This window comes from Puma concolor, chromosome B4 (genome assembly GCF_028749965.1).
Source record: "Puma concolor isolate L17-30 chromosome B4, mPumCon1.1.hap2, whole genome shotgun sequence".
Lineage (NCBI taxonomy): Eukaryota > Metazoa > Chordata > Mammalia > Carnivora > Felidae > Puma > Puma concolor.
In genome coordinates this window covers 66,220,155-66,238,059 of record NC_141673.1, presented here as the reverse complement: position 1 = coordinate 66,238,059, position 17,905 = coordinate 66,220,155, and the positions used below count along the sequence as shown (strand labels likewise).

The 17,905-nt window shown below is 48.1% G+C and overlaps 1 protein-coding gene across 5 annotated transcripts in view; it reads right to left on the bottom strand.

Annotated features, from left to right (window-relative positions):
* FMNL3 (formin like 3) overlaps window positions 1-17,905 on the bottom strand; it is a 53,996-nt gene that overhangs the window by 18,986 nt on the left and 17,105 nt on the right. For all 5 annotated transcript variants that reach the window (XM_025930141.2, XM_086713458.1, XM_025930143.2 and 2 more), the window contains exons 2-4: window positions 3,321-3,404; window positions 1,250-1,330; window positions 893-969 (exon numbers count right to left, since the gene is read on the bottom strand). In XM_025930141.2, the coding sequence (XP_025785926.1) occupies window positions 893-969; window positions 1,250-1,330; window positions 3,321-3,404 (242 nt within the window). The remainder of the gene's footprint in view (window positions 1-892; window positions 970-1,249; window positions 1,331-3,320; window positions 3,405-17,905) is intronic.

Below are 17,905 nucleotides of genomic sequence, written 5' to 3'. Positions count from 1 at the left end.
GGACCCTGGAGATGGCACCTGCCCAGCCACCCCACCCCCACCCCAGGCTCAACTTCTCACTCATGCAAGCTCTCAACATTTGTGCCAGGCCCTTCGATCAGGATCGTAGCCCTGCCTGCAGTCCAACATCAGGTATCCCTCACTATCCTTTGTGTACACACACACACACACACACACACACACACACACACCTTTCTCTCACTCTCTCTCTCTCTCTCTCTCTCACTTTCACTACATATACTCTGATTGGTTATGGTTTTATAAAACTGAGACCACTGCCACCTTTCATTGTCCCTCAGGCATTAGCCTTCTGCCTGTTTAGCAAGTTCTGGTTCCCCACTCAGAAACTAGAAAACAAGACTCACGCAGTTCCCAGGGGCCCCATCAATAGGTTGGCAGTACCAGGGTCTGTAGATACAGAAGACGTTCAACTCCTCGCCCCCACTATCTTAGATCTTCTTCCTTGGTGCACTAGGAAGCTTCTTCTGCTTATGAACTAAGATTGTCTCGTAATCAAGAAAATAATCTTCTGGGCACCAAACAGTCCAGGAACGAGGTCTCAGCTACCCGATGTAATATGCTCCCCCATTCCTAGCATTCTCTGGGCCTCCCTTGGCCCAGCCCCAGGCCACAGGCAGACTCTAGTCTCAGCTGCTATGGGAATGTCTTCTACTCAAAGCCACAGGCTGAAGACCCCAGGAGAGGCCCCAAGCTTGCCAGCAGCATCAGTCAGCAGCTGGCAGAGCTGAAAAGGAGAAAAGCCGGAAAAAGAACAGTCTGAAGCTCTGGGGAACCAAAGCCATTCAAGGGGCAACTGTGCCTGATGGCAGGGAAGTAAACAGGCAAACCATCCTCAGAAGACACCAGATCCTGATGGCCGATTCGGACTCACCCAATGTGGTTGGTACGAAGTGAGATCTCCAGCTCCCTCAGTACTTTGGTTGACTCCTGAACTCTCCTCCTGAACTTCTGTAAACATGGAATTTCCTGTCACTATTGGAGGCCCCCAATCCAACTTTGCAGTACAAACAAAAGGGGTAGAAAAGGAAAAGGAAGGGATACAAGAGAGCGGTTATAAGCCTTCCCTCTGTTATTAGCCAGCCACTCCGGACCCATGGCCTCCAAACCCAGCAACCAAAGTCCCATTGCTCAGAAGCAAATGTCCCACCCTGAGTCAAAATGTTTGCGCCCAAAACCCCATAGGACTGTAAGGGACAGCAAGGGGGGGCCTCCCTGTCTCACACTTCACCTTCCGAGTTACGCTGGGGTCCAAGAAGCTCTGGAGTTTCTGGATGTAAGTGTGGGGAGGATTCTTCACCTGGAACCGTTCCTGTGAGGGAAACACACGTGTGCGCACAGACACCCAGAGTTCTGAGGAGAGCGCTGCGGAAGTCGAACACTCATGGTGTCCAGTGTGAGGGGACCAGCCTCCTAAAGTCGTCACCTGGCCCTTAATATCACCTAAACCATAGGTTCTCTTCCTTATTTTCAGGTGCTTCCCATCTATTGCCATCTTCCCTTTCTCCAATTAGTGATCTCTGAGCCTAAAATATTTTTCTATGCTGAAAATTATTTTAAGAGCCTACTGCTTGATAAGATGTGGGGATTACAGAGCTGAGAATAGCACCCAAAATAAAGATACAATTGAGAAACAGTGCCCACTGCCTAGCTAACTGATGGGCTGGGATTAGGAGGGCCACGGAGAGAGGAGCTAGGCCTTGTAGAATGCAGCTTCCTCAGCCCTGAAACCCAGACTTGGGACCAGACTGGCGTCACAGTACTAACACATTCAGGGCTGCAAACACACTTTCTGCTCCTTGCCCAGGCCCCGGGCCCTGACAATTCAGGCAACCTCAAACGCTGAAGCCTGCTTTTGGTGAGGTCATCCCCCGATCCCCTTCCACACAGGGCACAGGACCATACCCTCCCCATTTTGGCCCAACCCCCGCATCTGACCCAAGAGAAAACTCAGGGAAAACTCTTAAGCATTCTGGTCCTGTTACAGCCTTCACAACTGAGATATCTGAAGAGTTGGTGGGGGGGCGGGAGGCGGGAGGAGCTGCAGAGGGTCCAGGAGAACAACATAGTGTTAGGAAATAGAAACTAAACACAAAATGAAAGAAACAAGAGAGGTTTGAGAAATGCTGAAATTATGTGACCTAAAAAAGACTGGAGACATTATCAATTAAAGAAACTCAGTACCAACCGGCTACTGTTCTGCAACCCCCAAGCTGACCATGCTCACCAGCTCCGCTTAATGCAGAACACATGGAAATGGGCCTTCCCTGGAGAGGAGGGGACTTGGACTAGGCTCTCTGAAGCATAATTCTACCAGAGGTCAATGATTTGGGAGACAGTGGAGCATAATAATAGCACAGATGGAGTTGGCTCCAAGTGACAGGCAAGGTACTGAGCCTTGGGGTTCTTCATCCGTAAAACATAACAGTGCCTTCCTTGAGGGTTTTTGTGAGGACTAAACGAGATACTTCAGTATATGTAAAGTCCTCGGTCCACAAGAAGTACTTAATAAATGTTAGCTATTATGACTCTGCTCAGTGCTTGAAAAGAAATAATAAATTTGTGACAAAGCTGAAGACAAAGTGCTGGGTAAGCACGTGGCCTACATCCTGCACCAGGTGCTTTCATACCCCAGGAGGTAAGGAAGTAAAAGCGGACTCTCCTGGCTGTGCAGACAGGCCCATCTGAGTTCAGAACCTCATGGCCTGTGGTCTCCAAATGTGTGCAAGGGAAAGAACCAGGCCATGGGTGTTGGTTCTTGGTTCTGATAATCTCTATGTTCTCTTCCAGCTTGAAACACCATTCATGTTGGGGAGCTTTCCATCCTCACGTTCTGAGATTTGGGAACAGAAGACTAGGGGGCTGAGTCTTCTCATTCCTAGAGGCCTGTAAATAATGAGAAAAGGCAGGTCTAGGGCAGAGTGGGAAAGAAACGGTCCTTCGGTCTACCCTGCCAGGCAGAGCCCTCATCCTGAGGAGAGGCAGAAACAGGGTCTGTGGGGAAAACTACTCCACTCCTCTGCAGACAGACAGACAGCCAGACTTACACAAACTTCCTCAGGCTCCTGCCCATCAGGAAGAAATCAAGACAGCTCTTTGTAGGAGTTAGAGAGGAACTTGGCCTACCAGCCCGGTCTCTGTTGGGAGCATCCTCTTGGAACAGAAAGCGAGCATGAACCGAGGTGAAGCCCAGGCCAGAGTTTCTCGAGGGACCCCAGGGCTATGGTCAGTGCCTTTGGCCCTGCTGCCTTGTCCAGCCCAAGACACAACCCCTGCTTCTGGACCTGCCCCAAACCTCGTACCTGGTCACAGATCAGATCCCACTTCTTCTCATTGTCATACTGCCGCAGGAGCCGGGCCTTGTCAGGAGGCAGGTTCATGGAGCTCTGAGGAGAGAACCTGAGTCAATGGGCTGAAAGCTCCCTGCACCCAGAGAAGAGAAAGGCTGAGCATGCATACCTTTTCCCTCCTGGACCCCCCAGCTTCACCCTCACACTCTGTGGCTGATAAGGAAGGCTCAGAGAGGCAGGGCAGTCCATCTGCCTCCCCTTCATATTTAATTCAGTTTGGTTGAGCAATGTTTTCCAATTTAGTGAGCCGAGATTAACTTTATTTTAAAATGAAAACAGATTAAAATAGAATAGGCTAGAAGATACCAGAATTAACTGCAATGTTTCATGAAACTTTTGTTTATGTCTTAAGTAATTTCATATACATATGCACACACAGAAGTCAGGCCATAACATGTATTTCTTAACATGGGACAAGGCAAAAAAGTTTGAAAGCCACCTGTCTAAAGCAACACATTTCTTTTTTTTTTCTTTTTAATGTTTATGTATTTATTTTGAGAGAGAGAACACAAGTGGTGGAAGCACAGAAAGAGAGGGAGAGAGAGAATCCCAAGTAGGCTCCACACTGTCAGCACAGAGCACAGCATGGGGCTCAAACTCACGAACTGTGAAATCATGACCGGAGCCAAAATCAAGAGTCAGATGCTCAACTGACTGAGCCACTCAGGCGCCCCTAAGGCAGCAACTTTCAATCTGCTTTTCCCCCTCAGCCTGAGGGATGGGTGGCCTTCCTGCATGGTGCATAACCGAGGGTGAATCCTGGACCAGCCACAGCCTGTGTAGATGCTACGAGTCTACCCCTTTTCCCCATACTGGGATACAAATGCATGAGAAGGACCTTAGCATGAAGATAACTGCTCGTTTTTCTAAGGAAATAATTTACAAAATTTCAGTACTTTAATCATTAATAGCAAATTACTTGTGACATACCTTCCAATTAATTAAGACACAATAAAATGTCCCACCCCCTTACTGAAAGACACTCTAACCTAGACTCTGGAAGGGACCAGGAGTCATTTTCTTTTGCTCACTACTGTTTGCTAAACGAATAAAGAAAGAATAAAGAGTGACGGAAGCCCAAGGCACCCATGATCTATCCCCACACAGGCTGACAGTCCTACCTTCCCCTCCTTTACCCCCATCCAATCAAGCTTCTCTTCTAACCAGCGTGGCTGCCTTTGTTGCAGGTCATAGCCCTTGCCTCTAAAGGCAGATCATTGCACCTGCCCCCCACCCCATATTCCTGAATCAAATATGATCTCTTACCTGAAGTACCACAGCTGTTTGATAACCCACAGGACTTCCCACAAATCTGACTTCTTCCCCCAGCACGCTGCAGGCCACCTGAAAGGCCTTCCTCTCATCTTTCTCTCCCTTACTTACTGCTCCAAGTTCATCTCTAACTGGGTTACATCTGCCCACTCCTTGACATCCTCATCCCCGGGGACACAAAATGTGCGCACCCACGATCCTCGGGAGTCACACAGGCCCTGCATTATTCCAGAAGAGTGGGAGTATCCTGGGAGTCGGCCCTCCATATTCTAAGAAACTGAAAGAAAAACCTTAAATATCATTTATTTCTGTTAGATTTATCTATTATGTATTTATCTACACACATACTATTAAACTAGTTATACACTCTCTTAACCCCTAAAGGACTGTCTATTCATATGGTCTCCAACCCCTGATAATGTCTAATACCATGATAGGCACCTAGTGGAGAGTAAGTGGATGGTAAACCTAAGGTTAAGACATCCTGGTTCTGAGTAATGGGCCCAGCTCCACTACACTTCAAAAAAGGAGTACGGTTGGGATTTTTGCTCAGTGTTTAGGAATATCAAAATGGGGCAGGGGAGAGAAGAAAGAAGGGGAAGAGGATCACCCATCATACCCCTCCTCATGGTTTCTGCTGCCCTGCTAGTCTGCCTGAACTCCTGCAGGAAAGAGGAGCTAATCAAATCCCCCTACTGCTGATGCAGTAGGGATGGCTGGCTGGGCAAATACAATCCCGAATGTTCTCTCTGCAACTCCTAGGCTAAGGGCCAATATCAGCATGTCTGTGTGGAGAAGAGGACAGGGGCAAGAGGCCACAACAGAACAGAGACCCAAAGGTTGAAGGTGAGCTCAGACCAATGTCTCCCTCTTAACCACAGCCAGGCTGCTGCTAGCTAAGCCTAAGTGAGACCAGAGCAGAAACAGACCTCAGGCCTGGTTCTGGTTCTGTGCACATCTTGAGCACTTCATTGTCTTCTGCCTGTTTCTCCTAAGTCTATGGCATGGAAATAGAAAATAGTTGTCTCCCCTGGAAGAAAGTGACTGGCAGAGAAGGCGGTGCGGGGTGGGGTTGCCGCTACTGTGGCAGACATCACATCCTGTCTACACCAACTTCCTCAGCCACCCACTATCAGCTGCTGCGGCCTCGTGCATCCCCACCTCCCCAGGTGAACTGGGGAGGAAATGTCTGGTGCCCCCAGGGCTTCAGAGACGGAACAAAGTCACCCCCTTTGGGAACCCTAGCCTAAGAGCCTGGAAGAGGCACCTCAGGGACCTGGTAAAACTTTAGATGCCCAGGAGAGATGGCCTTCCGGAGTACGGACACTGGTGGCAAAAGCATGAATCAGCTGTGACCACAGGCCCACAGCCTCCAGTCTAGAGCTTTGTGTGGCACTTTCTAGACAGTGATGCTGTCTCTGCTTCTCTGCTTCTGTGGGGCCCAAGTGTGATGGGGAAGGAAGTGGGTGGGGGAATTCCCTCAGCCTCCAGCACTCCCACAAGAAATCGGTCCCCGGCTGCGGGGTGGGAGCCACCCACCATGGGTTTCTCTCCTTGCCAGACAAAGGCATTAGGGCTTCTGACTCTAATCGATAACGTGTGTGAGTCCAGCAGGCTTCTGACATCTTGAGGAAGGACAACTTCCTGAGTTCCGGGGATAGCCAGGGAACAAACCTGACATGTTCCGGTCTCAAAGGTGTGTTTCCTTGACATTTTTGTTCAGTGGTTCCACAGAGACTGTGGGCTCTCTTAAGGCAGCAGCTAGGCTAAATTCTTGCTAACTCCTCACTGAAACCCTTGCTGAACAGAAAGGGGGTGCAGCTGTCTTGGAACAGAGGCACCAATTGTGGAGTCAGAGAGCCCAAGATCAACTTTGGGCTCTTCAAAGCTCATCCATAAAACAGAGATAATCTCACTACTTCACAGGATTTTCTGAGGATTAAATGATAAATATTTTATGTCCATATGTGTCTGGAACACTGTGGGTGTTCAACAGTTTTGTTCCCCTTCCTCTTGAGAATCCGGTGTAATGTTCTAACATCCCAAGGACCCCTCTTGGCTTCTCGGTCGTCTCTATCTCTGCCTCTGTCCCTCCTTCAGCACTGCTTCTCAACGCTTGGGACAGAGTAATCCTTTATACCTACCCCCACCCTCTCAGCCCTCCCATCCCTAAGACTAGGAGACAATTAGATACCAACATCCTTGAGGAGGGAGGGGAAGACCCCAGAGAGATGGAAGGAGAAGGGGAAGATGAACTCACACCGAAAGCAACTCTGAGACTAATTCCTAAATCAGAGCAACCAGCCAGAAATCTAATAATAAAAACCTATAACGGGAAGCAGCAGAAAGGGGTGGGTCTGATGCTTCTCCGGCAGGGCTGGTCTGGTTGACTGCCAGTTTGAGGTCAGGCACAGAGCCCCGATCAGTGCCTAACCCCCTCCTGGGTTCTGTGAGAGCAAGGGCTCAGTCCCTCCAGCAAGGCTTCCTGACTCCCCACCCACCCCCTGTCAGCCCCAGTGAAGCCAAGGAGGAATGAGGGGGCTCTGGTCACAGAGGTTCCCTTCCCTTTCCTGCTCTGTACCCCTAGCCAGTTAGCCCCTCCTCATTTCCTTCCCATAGCTGGGGAAGGGAAATGCCGGTGGGGTTGGAGTTTCCTTTGAAGGTGTGGGTCTTGCTCTGGGACTCACCCCTGACTCTGTCAGTCTCCTTGGGCCAGGTCTGGGGAAAACCCAACAAACAGAAATAGGAAGGACCCAAAACTCCTGTTTCTGTTGGTCCCAGTCAATCATGATAAATCTTAGGAACAGAGACGAACGCTGGCCCAGCTCCTCTGAGAGGCATGAAGAGGGATGTCTGAAATTTTCCTGTGAAGGGGATTCTGGAGTCTTTAGGGAAGGCAGGTAGGGACTGTTTATTCTGAGCAAATATAGAATGTGGGCTGGTTTTCTCAGTGTTTTCCCTCTCAGAACCACCTCCCACCAAGTGCCTTATGGCTGACACTTCTCCCAAGTATGGTAGCCCCAGTCCCCGTGCTCAGCCCATGGAGGGTGGGGAGTCTGAGAAGCTGAATCTAGAACTTCCCCAGAGATTAAGTGAAGCACTATCCTGGGCACCACATGCTGCCAAGCCCCTGGCCACAGCTGCCAACAAGTCCTCTTAGGCACCCACAGATCAGCCCATTGTAGAGATGGGCAGAGACAGAATATGGTGAGGAGGCACAAGGTTTGGGAGCCCAGGAGACTGCTGTAGGAGGAGCTGGAGCACTGCGTTCCCGCCCTGTGTTCCCGCCCTTCATTCTCTCACAAACCAACAACTCTGCCCAAGCCAACAGCAAAGCAAGCAACACCAGGCACAAAGGCCCAACCCCAGCTGCCAAAAGGACAGAGCACTAGGAGTGGCCCAGCCTGCCCTCCACGTATCTCTACTGGTGGGCAGCAGCCACAGCTGTGGCCAGCTGGGCATCGATCCCAAAGGGCAAGAGCCCAAGGAGGTGGGAGGTACCAGCTCTGCCGCCTCAGCCCCCTTGGCGGCCACAGCCAGCCCTGCCGCAGTAGCAGCTCCCAGACAATGAGAGTTATTTTCAGCCAGCGCTTTAACACAAGCCAGCTGGCCAGTGTGCAGGGCGGGAGCCCTCCACCCAGCCCGCCCAGACGGCAGGCAGGCAGGCCAGTGGCCCAGCCCACTGCCTACGCTGCTGCTGCCGCCTCTGCGTCACTGTTTATCTTCTTTCAGGACAGCTCCTCCTAAACTCCCCACCCCCAAACTACAATCCTGTCAAAAAAAAATAAAAAGTCAAACTAAAACTCAGAGTTTGATCAAAGATCCAAGAGCTAAAGGGAAGAAGGTCTGGAGCAGCCCCTCTACATCCCCCCACTTTTCCCCAGTCCCATAACTGGTGGGAGTAGTGCAGGGGAGGAAACAAACGGATAGGAGGCCAGGTCTCACTGCAGCCCTTACGGACCAAACCAACTTGAGCCTGGTTTTGCTGTCAAGTGGGAGACTGCTCTCCTTGCCTCCCTCCCATCCTCTTTCCAGAACTCAGGTATGGAGATAACACTTGAGACAGCCTGGAATGAAATGGAGTCAACTGTAAAAGGTTCTGGGAGAAGAACCGTGTCCTGTGGCAGAAAAGCAATCACAAGATGGATTCAGGACACTTGGCTGCAGGGAGAGGTGGGGGTGAATGCTTCACTCGGCCCCCTGCACATGGGAGAATTCGAGGATAAGAAGAGGTGCATTCTAGGCCTCCAGCCCTGGTGCTGCCTCAGGAGTGCAATTCGCCTCTGTTCCTCATTGCCCTCGGGCTGCAAGCTCCTGCAGGGAGCTCAGGCTGCAGACATGCAACACATCTCTAGCCACACACGGCTTCCTCTAGGCCCCAGCTGCCCTATCACACTTAGGGGGAATTTGCTGGGGCACCTCACGACAGAGGACATCAGAAAAGTAGGTGCTCCTCGACTAAATGTTTGTACTGGGTAGGTGTAGCTTTCTGGTTTTGTTTCCTTGGAGCTATCGCTCTGGGGATGAGCTGCCAGGGGAAGGCCAGCTTTCACAGGCTTGGAGCCCTGACTGGAGAACGTGCTTCTGTGGTCACTGATGACTCTATAACCAGAAATGACTTGCTGAGCAGTTATGGGCCAAGTCCCTGGGCAGCCTGGAGGAAAAAGAGATGGGTTCACCAGATGTCTCAGGCTGAGCTCTGCAACTCACACCAGGGAAGTCAGAGGAAGGAGAGGCCCTAAAAGGCCAGCATCAATCAAAGAGGTAGCTTTTTCCAAATATAACCGTACCCCCAAGGCCTCTTCCTAACCCTGGAGGACCTTTAGATTCGACCCTGGAAGGCAAAGGAAGTTGGCTACATCCCAAATGCCAGCAAATCCCCAATTCCACCTCTGCCACACTGTTGGCCTCACACCTGATGTCAGGTAACCTGGCCTCCAGACGCCAGCTGAGGACATCCCTTATGGCCTATTTGGTCAAGGAGCACACAAGCTCACGTAGGGGAACTCATGTTAGCTCTTCCCAACAGAGCCCCCAGGCCCTAGCTAAAAAGCTACTGCCACAGCAACTTGATCTGTCTGCTGGCTCCTCAGCCCCTCCTCGCGGTTAGCCAGACCCACACACTCCCCAGTTACGCAGAATGGAAACTATTCTGCTGGGGGCAGCTAGATTTCCAAAGCTAAGGAGGCTTGAGACAGAGAGCCTCACATTCTCCCTGTGGACAGCCAAGCTGCCCCCTTCTCCTCATGATATTCTGCCCTCCTGCCTGGGGAGCCCTGATAGGCAGCGCTACCTCTCAGAGGACACAATACTTACATCCCACAAAGGGCATTTTCCTCTCTCTCCCCAGACCACAGCCTGTTACTTACCGAGACTCAACGCACATCCCTCCCAGGGCCTCTCATCCATACCTTCCCTTCCATTCCCACTATCACCATCAGATAGGCCCTTATTGTTTACTCCTGACCCTCTGGGATAACCTTCCAGCTAGCATCCCTACTTTCAGCCCTCCTTCTCCTCCAACCTGCACATGGATGAAATTTCTCAATTTCTCAGCAACATAAGATAAACCATGTCTCTTCTCAAACAAGATATCTTCTCTCACTTCTTATCATTCACAGAAGAAAACCTGAACTTTGGCATGCTGCTCTTAACATCTTAAAATAAGAAAGAGATTCAGAGGTGGGATTCTGCCTGGGTTGGCTCTGGCATCTCTGACCAGCCTTGTCCTCTTCTGGAACAGCCACTCTTGCTTGTAGTTGGAGTTGCTTGTAACTGATGTTTCCCCAATCTCCTGAATCCCTACCTCTTACTGACTCAAAATCCATCAGCTCCGTGACCACCCAGCCTAAAATAATCAGCCCCTCTTCTGAGCTCCAAAGCATAATCATATGTGAAAAATGACATGGCAGAGACCTGCTTGCTATGCCCCAACTTCTTCTCCTCATGTTCCTTAGTAATGAATCTCCAAATTTCAGTTGAGCAGTTGGCAGCCCAGCATTGATATATTTCTCATCTTCCTTTGCATTTAGGTATAGCTATGTGACCTGTGGGACATAAACAGAAGTAGTGTGTATGATTCCTGAGAGCTGTCATTAAAAGGAGGGAGCATACTCTTCTTTTCTCCTTTCTGCTTCCAGCTGGTTGAAATGCAGAGGTAATGGTTAGAACTTCAACAACTACTCTGGACCATGACGTGACCTTGGAAATGAAGTCCAGATGGGTGAAGCAACAAGAAAGAAAATACCTGGTCACTGATATCATGGACCTCAGCACAAATTAAATGTGTTCCATATAGTGTCTTTCATGTGTGTGTTTCCTCTACTCACAACTAGAACATGAATTTCTTGAGGGTAGGCATTATGCCTTTTCCTTTTTTGTTTTTTTTTTAATGTTTATTTATTTATTTTGAGAGAGAGAGAGCGTGAGCAAGGGAGAGCCAGAGAGAGAATTCCAAGCAGGTTCCACACTCAGTGCAAAGCCCAGTGCAGCGCCCCATCCCATGACCATGAGATCACGACCTGAGCCGACATCAAGAGTCCAATGCTTAACCAACTGAGCCACCCAGGCACCCTGCCTTTTCCTTTTTTGAATCATGTGCAGGTGCTTAATAAGTAACTGATCCTGCTACTACCTCTCTACCACCAACTTCTTTTTTGGCCCTTGGTAATTTTTGGAGGGGATTATCCAACTTCTCACTACTGCCCTTTCTACTTCTGGGTTCTCTCTCCTATGATCTGCCTCATCTACTGTAACACAAATCACTTTCTTTAGATGCTGCAGCTCTCTCAGCAAGCTCCCACTCCTCATGCTGAGTTTAAACTCTGTCTTTCAGTTCATGTCATAAATCTGAGTCATTTCCCTGCCTTTCTCTATAATTAGACTCATCTTCTTACAGCCTGCTAGACCACAGGCTCCTGAGCACAGGGATCACCACCAGAGGGATCACTACCAGGTTGTTTACCACTGTAGTAGGTGCTCTATAAAGACTGGGCAACTTCAATTTCCCCATACATATACTCCTCTTCTTCCTAGATTTAAGTGTTCTGCTCCATGACACCCTAGAGAGATCATTCCAAACTGTCAGCCAAGCCTCGTCTTCTATTAAGAACAGGCGAAATCCCACCTTTTCCAGCAAATCTTTCATAAGTGAAAGTGGGAAGGTTACCCACCACCACCCCAACAGTGTCTCCACACATTTACTAATGCCTTTAAAAATGTATTCATAGAGCTGTGATTTATGGCTAATGTCTCCTCACCGTTTCTTGGACATCCAATAAATATCCTATCACAACCTCAGAGCGTGGTTAAAGCAGTGAATGATGAGCCACACTGTCCTGGCATGAATCCTGGTTCTACCACTTACCAGTTATGTGGCCTTGAGAGAATTATTTAATCTCTATGAGATGCAGATTCCTCATGTATAAAATGGAGGTAAAAATAGTATCTACTTCATAGGGTTGCTATGATGATTAAATAAGTTAACATATGTAAAGCATTTAAATCAGAACCTAGATAGTAAATGTTACATATAATGCTAGTTACATTTTTTGTTTGTTGATTGGTTTGTTTGTTTGGGTTTTTTATTCAACATTTAGCTGGAAAACAACTATATGCCAAGCACTAAGCTAGGAGCTGGGAATATAAAAATAAATAGGGCAGGATCCCTATATTCAGGAAGTTTACATCCAAAGGGCAAGGTAGATAAGCAAACGAGGGGGAGTGTAGGCAGCACTACTGTGAAAAGCTGCACATGGGCTGTAGGAGCCCAGGGAGGCAACATCTAACTGGAGACAGTGACCAAGGAAGGTTTCCTGGAAGAGATCCTATAGGATTTAGTCTTAAACATCAAGCAGGAAGGACTCAGGAAAAGGCAATGAAAGAGGGGAAGATGGTGATATTCTAGGCAAGGAAACAGCATCTCCATGACCTGGAAGCACAAAACATCATAAAAAGTCCAGAAGTCCCTAAGTGATTTGCCATAATGAAATGATGGTGTATAGGAGGAAATTACAGTAGGCAGGGAACAGCCAGAACATAAAGGGTCTTAGGAGCTAAGGTAAGTAGGTGGCTATGAATAGGATAATAATGATGCTACTATTAAAATGAAAACAGTAATAATGACAAAAGCCAGAACTGTGGCTCAGTTCACAGAACTGTGGTAAGAACTATATATGAATTATCTCACTTAAGTCTCACAACAACTCTATGAAGTTGGGACTAGCATTTTTCCCATTTAAAAAAAAAAAATATTTTGAGAGGAGAGTGAGCAGGGGAGGGGCAGAGAGCAAGTGAGCAAGAGAGGGGGGGGTGGGGAATCCCAAGCAGGCTCCACACTGTCAGCACGGAGCCCGATGCAGGCTCACGAAACATGAAATCATGACCTGAGCCAAAACCAAGAGTCAACCCTCAACCAAATGAGCCACCCAGGCACCCTGCATTATTCCCATTTTATAGACGAGTTAGCAAAGGCTTGGAAGGGCTGTGGAACTTGCCCCAGTTCACAGAGCAAGTATGTGGTGGGGCTGGGATCTGGACCCAGGTCTGACTCCAAAGCCTGAGTTTGTAACTTCACACAATGAGACAATGAATTACATTAGCCCTTCTCTGTGCCTTTTCAAATTGTACGCATCCTTCAGGATCAATACAATCAACCTTCCTCATGGAACCTCCCCCAAACCACCCAGATTTCACACTCCTTCGTCTGAACTTCCTTGAGGTTTTTTGCCCTTCACCTCCTATTGACAATCATATTCAGTCACACCTTCAACAACTCTAGTGTCCCCTATGTTATCACACACTGTGCCAACTGGAAGACATGTGTTCCTTTGTGATAACTCCTACATATTTACAAAGAAAGGGGAAATTGCAATTGATAAACATCTACCCTAGGCCAGGTACTATACTAGATCCTTCAACTACAAGATGTCATGGAAAAACCACTTCTCTCTCATATTGTTATTCACCTTTCACATTCTGTGTTATTTCCCAAACTACATTGTAAGCTCCATGAGGGCATGGACTTTGCTTTGAACACGCTTTTCCTAAACAAAAATGCGTGGCACCCAGAACAAGTTTAATAGGTACGGTGGGCCACCCACGTGGACAGCGGAGGCCAGCTGGGGGCAGCACTCCATCTCACCCAGTACACTGGCGACGGACCCGGCTCCGGCTTTCCAGGAGTCTCATTATAAATCCAGGAGCTTATTATCAAACCATAAAACTTAATGAATCCCTTCCTACTTCCAGACTGTATGTGGGAGGGGCATGACTCCTGCTTTATGGAAGGATAAACTGAGGCCCAACAAGGGCACACATCTGTCACAAGTCCTATGAGCTGGGGAGAGGCACTACAAGTCTTCTGTCTCTCCTTGCTTTCTCAATTGCTCTCAAATGGGGGTCTGTCCTCAGTGCTTCGGGGAAGAGGAACAATAACGACTCCGGTATGTTCTTGATCGAAGCTGTCTTCCCAACATTGTCCCCCTAATGCCTTTAAGGCCAGAGCTTGACAGAGGTGCCATAGGTGCCCACACCCCAATTGCACCTTTGAGTGCCCCAGATTTTTTACATATCATTTGACTGTCCAGCTAGGAAAAACACACACACACACACACAAAAACAAAACACAGCATCTCTCAGAAGCCTTCTGAGAGTTCCCACCCCATGACCCAAAGAGATCCTGAATCTTCTCTGCTTCTTGAGATGTCTGGCATCCTAACTGCCATATTCACTCAGAGCCACAGATGGGGAGGAGAATGTTACTGAGCACCTCTTGCATGCCAGGCACTTTTCTCACATAATCTCCCTTACCGCCTTCAATAACCACTGGAGGTAAATGTGATGCCTGTTTAATTGGTGAGAGAATTAAGAAGCTGAAACCAACTGGCTGAAGATCACACAGAACATGGCAAAACTCAGATTCCAATCCAGATATGTGGCCTCCAACATAACTTTTGCCAGGATGGCTTGTTCTACCATGTCTTGCCATCTCTTTACCAAAAAAATGAATAAATATAAATCTCCATTCTAACTTGGGAAGGTCCACTTGGATTTGTCTGACTGGCTTTGGTTGATTATTAAACACTGCTTCCCTGGCCAGCGTGACTGGGGTAAAACCAGCTAAACAAGGTACGTGTGCCAGATGCCTAAAGTTCAAGACTTCTGTCTCAGAGTAAGAAGGAGACCACACAGCGCAAAGAGACAAGGGAACTGCCTTCTTGGATACCACGTGGTGACAGTTCCCTCATATATGAATGGCATTTAAAACATTCAGAGTGCTATTGGAGCACCTGGGTGGCTCGGTCAGTTAAGCATCCGACTCTTGATTTCAGCTCAGGTCACGACCTCACGGTTCGTGGGATCAAGCTCCACATCGGGCTCTATCTACCCTGGCAGCACAGAGCCTGCTTGGGATCTCTCTCCCTCTCTGTCTCTGCCCCTTTCCCCCTCTCTAAATATATACATGAACATTTAAAATATAAATAAACACTCAGAGTGCTACAGATAACAGCGTGGACTTTGAAATCGGGGATGACCTAGATGGAATCCTGGTACTTTTTATGAGACAGTGGAAAAGTTATTAAATTTCTTTGAACCTAAGTTTCTTCACCTATAAAATGTAGATCATAGTATCTACTTCTTATAAGAATTAAATGACGGGATGAATGAATAAATGAAAAGGATTTTGCATGGTGCCTGGCACGGGAGAAGAGCTCTGTAAACAGTAATTGGGATGAGCAGCTCCAGGAGTTAACTTCTAAGCACCCATTCAAAATACAATTTCATAGCTTTATAATACATAAAAGTGGGGGGCACTAGGGTGCTCAGTCAGTTGAGTATCCAATTTCGGCTCAGGTCATGATCTCATGGCTTGTGGGTTCGAGACCCGCATCGGGCTCTGTGCTGACAGGTTTGGAGCCTGGAGCCTGCTTCAGATTCTGTGTCTCCCTCTCTCTCTCTGCCCCTCCCCTGCTTGTGTTCTGTCCATCTCTCTCTCAAAAATTAATAAACATTAAAAAATAAATTTAAAACAATTTTTTTAAATACATAAAAGTGAGACTATATAGAGTGGAACAGTATAGGTTAATATATCTATTTATACGTTTCTTAATTCTCTAGGTTAAAGCAGTTGCACACACTCCCCTTTGAAAGATAAGACCGAGACACCATCGGTCACCCAGGGGATTCACAGGAAAGCTGGGGCCAGAATTCAGGGAGACACAAATGAGTCACTGACTAAGGCACCCTGCTGAGTGATCTGGAACAATTCCTCTAACTTTCTGGAGATTTTGCTAAGCTGACTTTAGTGTTCCACCTTATCTCAAATCACTTCCCCATTGTCTCCTGACTTCCTCAGGTTAAACCAGTAGTGTGCAAACCTGAGGTCTGATTTCTACCACAAATCTCTATTTTTGGCCCCTTCAAACTAACCACTCTTCCTAGCGAGTCTGTCCTCTCCTTGTGATAGTGAATATGTCCTAGTTGTTGTCCCTCCCAGTCACTTAAAGGGCTGTGCTGTCTGTGGGGATACAGAGAAAGGCATGAAAATGTTTCAGGCCCAATTTTACTTGACCAGTAGACACAGATGACTGTCAAATACTTATTTCCATCCTAGACTTCTCCTTTGAGTTCAGCTTTAAATATCCAACAGTCCATTAGACATTCCACCTGGACTTCCACAGGCTCTTCAACTTCATGTGTCTCACACTGGCCTTATCACTTTTCCTTCTATGTTATGTTCTCTCCTATGTTCTTAACCAGTGGAACCTCCATCTAGCTAACCTAGCAAGCTAGAAACCCGGTGCCATCCTGAATTCCTCCCTTGTCCCTCATCTCCATCTCCCAATGTCAAATCTAATCAATTGTCAAGTCCCCTCAATTTGCGGGGGGGTGGATAGGGAGAGAGGGAGGGAGAGAATCTCAAGCAGGCACCATGCCCAGCACAGAGCCTGACCTGGGGCTTGATCCCACAACCCTAAGATCATGACCTGGGCCAAAATCAAGAGTCAGACACTCAACCAACTGAGCCACCCAGGCACCCCAAGTCCCCCAAATTTAATTTTGGTAACTATCGAGTCTGTCCCACGGTCTCCATCACACATACCAGCCCTGGTTCAGACCCACTGCCATCACTCCATTACCAAGGCCTCCCACTCGGCGGCCCACCTCCAATTCTGATTCCCACCCATGGCTGCCAGACTGACCTACCCACAACTCAAAATCTGACCATGCCACTCTGTACAAAAAGTAGGAAGTATAGTCCCTTCTGCACGGCATTCAAAACCTCCTTATGACTCTTGTCTTCTTTCCCACCACTCTGCCTGACACCTTACAATTCAATGACTTCAAGTGGCTGCATGAGGATTCTCAACCTATCTGCTCTGCCTCACTATGCTGCCTCTGTTCATGCTGTCTCCTCTACCTAGAATGCTTTCTCTCCTACACTTCTCTCCAACTCCTAATTATCCCTTTAGCCAGCATAGATTTCCTCCCACAGGCAGCATTCCCTGAGCCCCACCTCTCCTCTGTGCTCCCCAGATGCTCCTGCATTATCTATACCATTGCACTTCCCAAGCCGTATACTGCAATTATATGTTTAGTGTGTTTGTCTCCCCCTCTAGACTGAACTCCTGGGGGCAGACATGGTCTTAGTCATCTTTACTTTTCTTAACACTTAACATAATTTTAAGTGCTCAATAAATGCTTACTGAGTGAATGAAGGCTAGGCTGCACTCAGCAAATCTCTGAGGGCTAGCATTGTGTCCTTCTCCCCTCTCCGGGCAGGGAAGATGACACCTTAACCATTCTCAGTTCACAGCCTCAGAGGCCCTCCAGAGCACTGACGGGAATCTTTGCCTGCCTTGCCACAGAATAAGGATGGACTAAGCTGCCTGCCCTCTTGCTTCCAAGACAATCAGAAGCAGCTGGTAGTATTTTTATAATGTTATGACACCATCTTGATATTTCCCTGGGCATCTGCAGCAACAGGTCCTAGATGATTTCTTTACAATTCTTGGAAAGAATCAATGGAGAAGCCAAATGCCACTAGACACTGTCTAGCTGGCTACCCCTCACACCTCCTGAGCTTATGCTCAAAACTTTTAACAAGAATATTCTGGGGAAATGACAAGTAAATGCCTTGGGAGCTCACCAGGACCAGTTGTCCCATAAAAGCACAGATTCTTACTTCCTTAGTCACCCATGATGCCAGCAGTAATTAGCCAACCCAAAGGGAGCGAGTAATAGCTGCTATTGGACCATCATTC